Raw genomic sequence first — 11,796 nt, 5'->3', positions numbered from 1 at the left:
TAAATGCTATCGTCCGTTTGGAGTGAGAGATTTTCGAACGGGCGGAGCCAGGCCCTGGGATGCGAAGTGAGGAGGGAACGATGGCGATAGTGAGTGTGGTGTGGCGCCGGAGACTGCACATTTTGGTTGGCTTATTGAGTCGGAGATGTTTTCATCATCATAGAACTGCCCACAGCACACGCGACAGTAACTATGATACAGTACCTATGGGTATGGAGGACGCCGAAAGCACCGCCGTTAGGTTATTACTCATCGCACTGATGAATGTTCGCCGGCAACCCGTCAGCCCAATCATGACGAGCTTCAGAGCCGCGCATGTGAGAAACACAAACCGAGGATCCACTATACAGATCTATTAGCATTAGAACGGAAGTCTTATTAGCATGAGACGGAAGCATCTATTAGCATCAGAACTAAAATAACTTATGAAGCCAAATCTGCCGCGGCTGGATAAAACCCCGCTAGGGTGTACCCGTTACCCGCGCAGGCAACAGGGTTTAACCGGACTTTCAACGGACGTAAAATGACTTCCACGTCTTCAGCTTAGTGACATGGATAGTCATATATATATATATATATATATATATATATATATATATATATATATATATATATATATATATATACATATATGCATGCATATATATATATATATATATATATATATATATATATATATATACATATATGCATGCATATATATATATATATATATATATATATGCATGCAAAGATTTGGGCAATTCATCCCTACATTTGTGTTTGGGTACACTTCCTCGTAACTCCGTTGACTCAATGTCGACGTCGAATCCCGCACGCGTATTAAAGGATGGGGATTTCCCCCTACCTCAACTGGTTGGCCCTCAGACCGATTCATACTCTAGCGAGAGTCACGCCCAACTTTGCTAGGGATCCAGAGTAAAGGTTTTGAAACGAAAGTCGGTAGTTTGAATGTGAAGACCACTGGCAGTGGTATGACGGTGGGTGGAGCGGGCGGGGGGTCGCAGGGGCGTCGCTAGGATCTGATGCCCGGGAGGGCAGGCCAAGCTCGCCGGGAGAAGAGACAAACTCGTGCTGGGAGTGAGACGAGGCGATTTGTTTGGGCCAACGCAATAACAAAAAGGCTGTCGTTGGAACTGGGAACCCACAACAAGGCTCCAGGAGGGAAGGTGAAGAAAATGGCTTTCCAACCGCGACACCCTGGAGCACGGTTCCACGCCTCATCCATTAGTGATGCCCTTGATGGGTTCAGTCCTACTCTTCCAACTCATGCTATCTCCATTTTAGGAGCTGTTCGGAGGCCAACCTCTACTGGCTGGGACAGAACCTTGGCATCGGCCGGTAAACTGATCGCGGACTCCAAACCACCACTGAATAGAAGGCACCGGTATGCTCTGGGGAGGGGAGCGAAATAACAAGCTGGACAGCTCCAAACTTGACAGGTTAGCCAACTCCACCACCCAGCGACACCTGAGCAAGTCTGTCAGTCCCATGTCATCGCCAGATACGGTTACGGACTGGCACCACGGAAGGTAAGTGCATGTTTAAGGCCACTTCAAACGTTATTGGGACCCCTCAACGAGGACACAGGGCGTTCCGGTTGTGATATGTATTGCTTCTGTCATTTTTACAGTAGAAGACCAAACACGATAATATCAGCTGGAGGGCAGCGAACGAGTATGTCGTACAGCGCCAAACTGAAACTCCACAGCCAAGCACTCACTCTCGTAATGGCTATAGCCATTTGTGCGAGTTTCCTATTTGCCGACCTAAAACCACTTGGAAAAGCTACCCATCAGAAATTGGAGCCTGTGCGCCAGTTGAGCAGCATCGGGTCCTGTCGGTCCCGATGTTGGTGGGGGCCAGCCGCGCACGCCGCCGCCGGCGTACACCGGCGTCGGCCGCGCGGCGCTCCACTGCTGCGACGCTCACCGGCAGGAGCGTGACATGGCGAGGACACCGCAAAAACAGGCGAACACCGAGGATGCGAGATGAGATGATTATTATCAGGACCGCTGCCGATAGCAACACGGACAATGGAGGCGCTATGCATAGCACAACACAACAATATGCAATCATAACGTCGACAGAGGGGTAAGTAGCACCGTTAGTCATTCATGTTTGTGGGGTAAAAACGCGGGTTGTCTTCAAAAATATATCACACGACACCCACAAGTGGGCAAAACAACTATTAACAAACATCAGCAATAGCACGATAGCCTCAGTCATGTGTTGTTGCCCACTTGCCCACAAACGCTTTCACTGGCTTTCTACGCTAACCAACTGCACGGTGTACCGGCCCGATGCCTTCAAGAGTGGCGTAGGCTGTCAACAATTGCTACCATCAGCCGCCAACACCTGCCGACAAGGTCGTTACACTACAGCACCAGTCGGAGCCGCCGGGAGGAACGCCCGCCGTCGGCTGTACGCCGGCGGACTCCCGAGTACCGCAGCGAGCACCGCCGCCGGCGCCGCGCGGGTGGGGGGCCAGGCCAGGGGGCCGCCGCCACTCAGAGCCAGTCGATGGTCAGCCGCCAGCCGTTTTCCGCCACGGTGCGGCGCAGCTCGGCCGCGTCGCGCCGCGAAACGCCGCGGCACCGGCGCACCCCGAGCTCCTCCAGCAGCGTGCACTGCACCACCAGCCGGAGCGCCGAGTCCAGACTGAACTCGTCACAGCTCTCCAGGCTGAGCCTGCGCAGCCGGCTCAGGCCGCCGGCGTCCAGCGTCCGCTCCAGCAGCGCGTCTGTCAGCGCTGCGCAGTGCTGCAGGCAGACGTGCGACAGCTGCGGCGCGGCCAGCACGCGTTCCAGCAGCGCCGCCGGCGCCGGCCGCTCCGGCTCCTGCAGCAGCCAGAACCGCTCCAGATGCGATAGCGGCGGCCCCAGCCGGGCCGGCGGCGCCTCCTCCTCCTCCTCCTCCACGAACGTGCAGAACAGCAGCTCGAGCCGGCGCAGCGCCGGGCAGCAGCGCAGCAGCAGGCCGGCAGACAGCTCCTGTACGGCCGTCAGCGCCAGCTCGGTCAGGCCGGCGCCGCGCGCCGCCAGCAGCGCCGCCAGGCCGGTGCAGGGCGTGGCCGGCACGCTCAGCGCTAGCCGCGACAGCCGCGCCAGCTGGCCGGCCGGCTCCACGCTCTCGTCGCCATCCAGCTCGAGCTGCAGCAGCTCGACGGCCGGGCAGCCGGGCGCCGCCACCTCCAGGCCGGCGGCCGACGAGCCGTGCAGCTCGGTGAGGGCCAGCGGCGCTCGCTCCGGCCGGCGCAGCAGCAGCTGCTCGACGCCCACCACCGTCTCCGGGTGATGCAGACTGCAAGGCAGGGACGGTCGCCCGGTCAGCGCCGGAGCCGACCTCCGCACGTCTGCGAGTCTCAGCCCGCTACATTATAATCTCGCCGCCATATGTATACTATACACATGCTACAACACGGAGGCAGGCATTCCGTTGGGGCCCTTAGCGTGTTATGTTCGAACGCTGTTGGGGTATCTCTCCTGATGGCGCTACACAGAGACCGCTCCACACTGCTCGCGTCATCGACGAATGACGTCACACATGCGGAACAGCTCACCTGGTGATGTTGGGCATGGTGTTGAGGACGGCGTAGGCCGACTGTGCCGAGACGCTGCAGCCGTCCACGTTGAGGGAGACGATGGAGGCGCCGGCGCCGCTGGACTCGGAGAGGGCGGCCGTGCTCAGGGAGGTGAGGCCCAGGTCCGTCACGCCCGACTGCGCCACGTTCAGCTCCCTGTCCGCCACACAGACCGGCCCGATGACTCCACCGACACAGGACACAGGCAGCCGTGCGCCAGGTGGTGGTCGGTCGGGGATCAACGCTCAACGGCCGCGCAACGGATACAGTTTTGATAGCATTTGAACCATCCATGGAATCGGTTCACCACAGCAAGCAGGATACAGTGTTACCTTGCTTGGTTTGTGTTCTACAAACATATCAGTGAAGAAAATGATAGCTCATGAGCCTATGCACCAGGCTACTAAGCTTCACACACGGCAAAGTCGCACGACACTTGCGCATGCACGTGCGTACAACTGCGTGGTTTGGTTGGGGAAGACATGGAGGATGTGGCTACAGCATTCCCTTGTCTGGATGCTGACCCAAACCTAGCTAGCCATGTCACACATAGCACACCCTCCGGCGGCCCAGACCGCATCGGCGGCGCCCGGCGCGTGTGTTCGGACCTGAGCTGGAGGCAGTAGGCGCCGATCACGGACATGACGCGGTCCGAGGTGTTGGTGCTGGCCAGGTTGATGCTCTCCAGCTGGCGGGCCGTGGAGAAGAGCGCGATCTGGCCCTGAAGCGGCAGCTTCACGTTGCCGGACAGGTCCAGATGGCGCAGGTGCTGGCCAGGGCGTCCACAAGCAACATCAGAAACAATATCAGCGTCCAGGGCCAACATCACAAGCAATATCAGCGTCCACAAACATCAAAAGCAGTATCGACGTCCACGAACACCAGAAGCAGTAGCAGCGTCCACAAACGTCAGAAGCAGTATCGGCGTCAACAAACAACATCAGCCGCAACACAGGCCCGGTCAGCGCGTCCAGAGCCAACATGTGGAGGGAGAGAGGTCTCGGCTTTGCAGCTACACTCACACAGATGTGCGGGCTTCAACAAACAACATCGCTCTTGCTCTCGCTCCACTCCCAAGCCTTACGGGCGACAATGTCGCACAACACGCGTCGTCCTCTCTCTGCCTCGCGGCAGCCCTGCGTAGTCCGTCCCTCCCCCACCTCTCGCCCCGACGTGAAACGCCGGGCAACTGGAGCCGCGCGGCACCACGCCGCGGACGAGAGCCAGTGATGTTGCGAAAGAGTGACCTTGATCTTGGTGCCGTGTGGAAGTACTTGTGTAGCAGCTTGATGTGACAGATGCCGCCCCTTTATGTTGTGCATATATATTCAAAAGACCATCTGCCATATGTAATACAGAAATACATCAAACATGACAGGCAAAATATCAGCATGAACTTTTTAAAAGTGTGTGGCTTGATTTCACTATATCTTATTCAGTGTTGTGAGCTAGCAGGTGCCCCATACACACTCATTATACTTTCCCTGCACCCATTGGTACTCAAATTTGCCTAGTTTCTGTCCATGAGTGGGTTATTATCACGTATTGTTATCATGATCAATTTCAATTGTGGATCTGTGGATCAATTTCAAATCCCAACTACCAACATACACCCTTCCAACAATGCATCACAAAACTCCTGGCAAGTATAAATCCAAAAAGGCTGAAATGAGTGACATCATAATAATGGCATGACATGTTCAGCACTACTGATTACCCCAATAACAAAGCTTTAACCAAATCTGAGGCATGAGGGAGTAAGGCACCTGCCCATCCATCCTGGAACACCCCAGTTTGGACCTGTATGGCCTGATCAGGCACACATAAGCATCAACTCACCACACACCTATTGACGATTGTGTTCATGACAGTGCCCATGTTCTTGCTCACATGGGACAGGTCCAGGTCCACCAGGCTGAAGTCCAGCAGCAGCTGAAGATGCCCAATCTTCAGCAGGCCATGCATCTTCAGGTACCGGATCAGCTTGCTCAGGAGGAGGCCGGCTGTGAGACAGCAGCTTCACATGTCAGGCCAGGCTTCATGCTCCTGAGTAACTGCCATGCAGTACAGTGATGAAGGTTGACATGTAGACAACAGCCAGACTACAGACTTCAACTACCAACTACAGGCACGACTTCACACCAACTTGGTACAACTTGGTTCAAGTTGGTACAGATACCAACTTCAACTTCAACTTCAACTATCAACTACAGACTACCACAAATTTGACAATGCCGCAAATTTGTTGGTGTGATAGTATAAGCTGCTGCAGAGTAAAAAGCAAAAAGCAAAGGCTTGCTCAGTAAAAAGCCAAGAGCACCCGCTTCTTGAGTCTTGTTGTGTACAGTAATGTACATTTCTGAGATCATCATGTATGTAACTGAGTGATTCTGTTCCGGTGTGAAGCAAATCAAACCAAAAACCCTGTATGGAACAGAGTGATTATGTGCAGGTGTGAGCTAAAGCATACCAAAACACTTTCTGCTACAGATCTGCAATTCACACCACACACTAGCAACCTCAGTAAAGATCATGTTCTAAAAACAAAAAGGCTGGACACTGATGCACACAAAACTGATTTGGCAACACACAACTATGCACATGTCACTGATCACATCTGTCTACAAATAATGGGCCTTATATATTCTGAGTCACATCTATATTTTACTGCCTGAGGTAAACCTATCCAGCTGGCATGACCATGAAACAAGATATTATTTCTTGAAGCCTGTGAAGTATAGTTTTTATTGAAGGGGTACTGGATTATCTATGAACATTGGGTAGCTATGCTGCTTTCACCAATATTCTCACTATTTCTGACAAAACCCAATAAGAGCATGTGCCATAAGTCAACATATCCCTTAAGATAAAATGGCATCCAAAACCTATTCCTGGCTCAAGTTATATGTGGGTAAGCACCAGCATTACCATGCACAGCAAGTACCAAAACTCTTCACTTTCCTCAAATGCAAGTGTAGCAGACTGTACGATCCAATGGAACTACAGATTTCTGCCTGAAAATGTCATTGAGACACTATGAAACTGTGAGGCATGTCAGAGTTACCTTGGTACAGTTCACTGCCATATATTTATGAGCCTCATCAGCATTTTGCTATGGATAGGGTAAAATAAAAAGGGATTTGCATCAACAAAGGAACATATCTGTGATGCATACTCACTTGAATGTTATAAGTTTAATTCCCACTTCACTCACGGGGGCCATGGAGGTCACAGTCTCTCATCTGATATGCATGGGTTCCCATAGTGATAGAAAATTGTGCCACCAAGTGAGTCGATCAGGGCTCAATAACCATGTACAGTCCATAAGAGCTGCTGCTTGGCCCAAGGGTGATAGGCCCAATCAATTGAAAAATAGCATGGCACTTAACTATGTGATATTTTGACTTCAATTTTACAAGATAACACTCTGGCCTGGGCCTTTCCAGACCTTGCTCAAAGGCATTTCCTTGCCATGACAGATCCAAAACAATATGCCCTGCATTACCTGACTCTCACATATTTTTTTTCTCTTCCTGAAATAGTGCCTTTGAGATGTTTGAAATCTGTCCCATGCTTTGGGAGCATTTTTCTGTTCTTTGTAACTGCAAGATTTGGGCTTGGTTAATACTCTTTGCTGGTAAGTGCTGTTGTGAAACCCACAGCGCTTGGCAGCAGGATTTGGCAATATCCTAAAATGAGTAATGTGCTTCTTTGAGATCAAATGCACTTTTGGATATTTTTATTTCAAATATATATATAATATTGCAAACACATGACATTTGCCAGCATATCCACCATGACCATGCAACAAATGAGCCAACACATCAAAACACTGCAACCAATTGAAATCGATTGACATATACTCACGGAGGTTAGAAAATGGGCCAAGTAGATATAAGCATTCCCCCTTGCCATGGAAATTCTCATTGTAGTCTTTGCACCACAAATCGTCCATGTTGTGTCCAATGTTTTTGAAACACAAGTCTTCTAGGCTTTGAGGGCTAAAAACATGAGGCATCGCTCCAGAGATTTAAAAATACGTGTTCTTTAAAACCAATCCGAATCCCAGTTCACCTGAACAACTAAAAACAGTCTAACACCAACCCGCCCAAGGCAGCACGCCACCGTTCTAAAAGAGATCTGAGCACTGAACCACTCTGAACCAAGGCTGCAAACGAGAGGCAAAACCAACCGGTGATTCTCACTTCATCTTCCTTGACTTAGCGTGACGTCACTGGTGCTAGAACTTCAATGCGCGGTGGGCTCCTAGAGGGCGGCGTAATGTTAAGGGCGTCCGCACAAAAAGTCGACCCGCAGTTTGCCAAATGCCTTTTTTGACTGCCCTATAGCGACCTCCATATTAGGAATATATGAAATATCGACGTGCCTTAACTTCGAGTCAGCAAAATGGCGAACTGCAAAATGGCGACTTGAAGGAATGAAGACATGTCAAAATTGAGGAAGGCTCAATGACGAGCTGCAAAAAAAGGCGGCACATCATTACGTCGAAAAGCTTGAATGTCGAACTGCAAAACAGTGACAAGCAAAGAAGACAACATACCAAGTTGGTCAACGGCTAAATGGTAAGCTGCTTACAAGTGTTTCACATTTGAGCATGCTGAGGCCAGCTTCAGATATGATGGGAAACGTTTGTCATGTCACTATTAACCATCACCAACACCATATTCAAATATGACCCTTCTGTATTTCGCCGTTTATCCGTTCACTAGTATAAGATCGATATTCTGCAAAGGTTACTATTTTTGTTTTGCTTACATTTCTTACAGGCCGCTTTTTTGCAGTTCGCCATTAAGCCACTCGCCATTTTGTCATGACAGTTGTTTTACATTTTGCCTTTTTGCAGTTCGCCATCTAGGCGTTTCGACTTTTTGCGCGTCGGCTTTTCTACACTCCCCCATTCCGTAGCCGCTAATAAGCAGTCGACAAAAAGGCATTCGCCAAACCTGATTTTCGACCTTCTGTGCTAGAATCAGTGCTGAGAGGCAACCGGAACACTGAAATGCTTGCACATATGGTGAAAAAGCTGTAAGCGGGAGATGCATATGACCGGTGAGCCGCTTACGTAAAACGTTTTCACAAGCATGAAGTTGCAGGTTTTGCAAGCCTCTGTGTGGTTAATTATTAAATCGCAAAGGCTTGCAAAGCAAAATCCCACAAACGATACTTGATCGCCGCAAGGCAGCAAGAACATCGGGCTGTCTCTGCATAGATAGCGACCTAACTTTGGGTAGCAGATTTATATGACCAGCAAGCCGATTGCGTAAAATACGGCGACAAGTGCGATGCACATGACAGCCTTAAACTGCAGGTCGTTGCATCGCGCTTCGATCTTACACGGCCTCGCAACCCGTGGTCTTGCCGCAGACGGTGGCGCGAGTGGATAGTCTAGCGCGGAGAGTCTATTGTCTGCTGCGTATATATATATATATATATATATATATATATATATATATATATTGCACCAGATGTGTCAGATGCCCCGTTCTCGGTCCGTGCCAGTCTGCATTTCGCCGCATGGCCGACAGTGCTCGGTCCCTATCTGTCTGCTTAGCCGTCGTGGGTGTCGAGCCCTTTAGGCGTGTATGAGCGCCACTATTCTTAGCGTCTAAGTGGCATGCGGGCATAATTATGGATAGCCAAACTGGAGTGCGGAGTACAGATATGCATGTGATAACTTTCTTTTGGCAAGAACAGCCGCTCACTGTACAACTGATGAATCTCCGCGTGCTTCATGCCAGGGTTAGTGCGCTCCAGTAATTACATTTACTCCACTACTGAGCATGGTTTGCTTGGCCAGCAAGCCCACATAAAGGGGTGAGTGGGCAAAACAAATGGGCAGCACGTCCAAACACATAATGAGTAACATGCACATCTGTGTGGAACCGCTTCATGGTTGGCTTGTTTTGGCGTCGGTTGCCACATGCCCAGCCTTTCGCTACAACATTTGTGCCTGGTAACAAGAGAGGGGTTTGCTTAGTTATTACAGTTCTTAGTTACGCTGTGCCATTCAACCCTGAGAAAAACCAATTAACCATTAGTGGCCAGCGTGGATGCTAGCCGGCTGCCGCATAGTAGCAGGGACAGCAGAAGTTCTCCTAAGTTTCGGGGTAACCATTTTGGTTACTTCTTTCCAGTCGAGGCATAGTGGAAAAATTTTAAATTTTAAAAAAGTTGAAGACACATTCCTATCCCCAGTACCCAAGCCTTTGCGTAGATGTATTAACTTACCATACCGATTGAGTGTTGGCTTGGCTTGGCGGAATATAAGCTCGCAAAGCGCACGCTCATTCGTGCCGTTTAATTCCACCTGATCGGTTCACACATATACGTACCTACCAGTAAAAATCTGCTTGTTATTGGCAAGGAGATAGCTCAACATTAAGGTTACACGCCTCCAACAGTCCCCGCGCGCACGTTTTTGCTTTTTATGCTGATTACACTTTAACCATCAGATGTACACACTTGCAATTTCCTCATCATCATGGTCCCCATTAAACTCTAGGCATTCGCCCCCCCCCCCTCGACTAAATGCACCTGCTCCCACCAGTTTGTTCATTACCGGTACGAAGGTAGTCCGATATCCCGGCCGCTCAGCTCTGCAGCATTTATGGCGTAAGGATTTTACATTTCCACGCTGATTTCCTGGTACTTGCTTGCCGCATAAGCTTGCAAAGCACATCATCATATTCTCCATTCAGTTGTATCCAATCAGGTTATTGGTCATACGCATCTCACGCAAGCAGTTTGTTCATTAGTTGCACGAGAAGTTCCTATGTTCCGGCTGCTCCGCGGCGTTACGCCCCACAGCTAGCAACCGCGCTGCATTGAAGTCTTTGTTTCAGTGACGTCGGCGCCCCGAACAAAGCCTGGAAATCTCCACTTACGGCTTCAACGGACAGGTGAATGTAACCGATCCGCCAGAAATGTGTAACAGGCGAGGACTACCAAATTCTTTTGTACGGAATAAGAGGAAAATAGTAGCAAAAATGGTATCTATCTACTGTTTAAGAAGCACTTACAAACATATCGGAATTCCATGACGTGCAGTGGCGTAGCCAAGGAAGGGGCTGTACTTTAAGGCAGTTGTAGACGCTCGCGGAGCCTCTACAAGATAGAAAAGGCCCCCAATGCGTCAAAATGTGATGCCGACATTAAACGGGTTCCCGAATAAAAAGCGAGGCCTTCATAGCGACAAAGTGAGAACTCTTTGGCCAAAACGGGCCGTCATGGAATGCAGTAAAGGAGGTGCTTTTAGGGCCACGCCCTAGGAGTGTTGGGCTACCCCTGAAGGTGAGTGGAGCGCCCGTGGAGCGAAATAAGGTCGAAGGACCCAGTCCTTTTTGCCTGTTTCAGGTGCCCGTAAGGCTCTTACGAGATAACAAGGCGCATGAGGCCTGCTAGTCAAGTTAGCGTGGTAATGGGATACCGATGTTTATGTTACGCGGGAGACTCCGCGTTATATCGTCATCGTTTCATTCAACTCAGTTTTTTGCCGTCCGCGTAACTAGGAGTACTGGCTCCCCATTTTTTCGGCAGTATTGTTAGGCTCACCCGACGGATTTTTTGTGTCCCGACGGTTACCAAACAGCGATCACGAGATTCCCAAATCCCAGCTTTGATAAAAGCGACAGGCACGGTGGCTGACTCCACGGTTTAGATGAAGTCCCTGAATGTTTTTTTTTTTAAGTTGCGTGCTCGGACACAACGTTGTGCAATACATAATGTTGTGGATATATTTCTGGAGGATTATTAGTGACTGTGCTCACTAATAACCAAGCTCACGAAAGAAAAGCGCGTTGGGAGTAATGAGTCTTCGGGCAATAATCATACTTGCTGCGATTAAATATGCATGTCATTGTCAAGGACAGCTGTTCGCTTAATGACCCACTGTATTGGTCTGCAGGTAATTAACATCCGGGCAATTCGCTGTAATAAACCGACTAACCGGAGCGACTGCAAATGGTGGCGAAAACGTTGGCTCACCGACATTACATGGGCTTTTACGAAGCAAATACTTGCGTCCCAACATGGGTAACAAACGTCTCTTTACTGAGATTACGCAACTAGCATTCATGCATCCACACCATCTCTTGCATGCCTGACACCGGTCAGACCTGTGACCTATGAAGACCTGTGGTGTGATCGCTACACTCAGTCTGCGCAAGCTATGTGCAACGACCAGGCCCATTCAA

At 50.2% G+C, this 11,796-nt stretch overlaps 1 protein-coding gene across 1 annotated transcript; it reads right to left on the bottom strand.

The window, feature by feature from the left end:
- Positions 1–1,795: 1,795 nt before the first annotated feature.
- Positions 1,796–7,713, bottom strand: LOC119090163 (uncharacterized). Its single transcript, XM_037212954.1, has 7 exons — positions 7,451–7,713; positions 5,423–5,586; positions 4,192–4,352; positions 3,563–3,739; positions 3,204–3,303; positions 2,607–2,783; positions 1,796–1,837 (listed from the first exon to the last, which is right to left on the bottom strand). The coding sequence occupies exons 1-7, from the start codon at positions 7,599–7,601 to the stop codon at positions 1,796–1,798; spliced, it is 972 nt and encodes a 323-aa protein (XP_037068849.1). The 5' UTR covers positions 7,602–7,713.
- Positions 7,714–11,796: the final 4,083 nt, after the last annotated feature.

This window comes from Pollicipes pollicipes, unplaced genomic scaffold (assembly GCF_011947565.3).
Source record: "Pollicipes pollicipes isolate AB1234 unplaced genomic scaffold, Ppol_2.1 Scaffold_3087;HRSCAF=3621_pilon_pilon_pilon, whole genome shotgun sequence".
Lineage (NCBI taxonomy): Eukaryota > Metazoa > Arthropoda > Thecostraca > Pollicipedomorpha > Pollicipedidae > Pollicipes > Pollicipes pollicipes.
The sequence above is the reverse complement of the archived record's forward strand: the minus strand, read 5'-3'. Positions and strand labels throughout refer to the sequence as shown.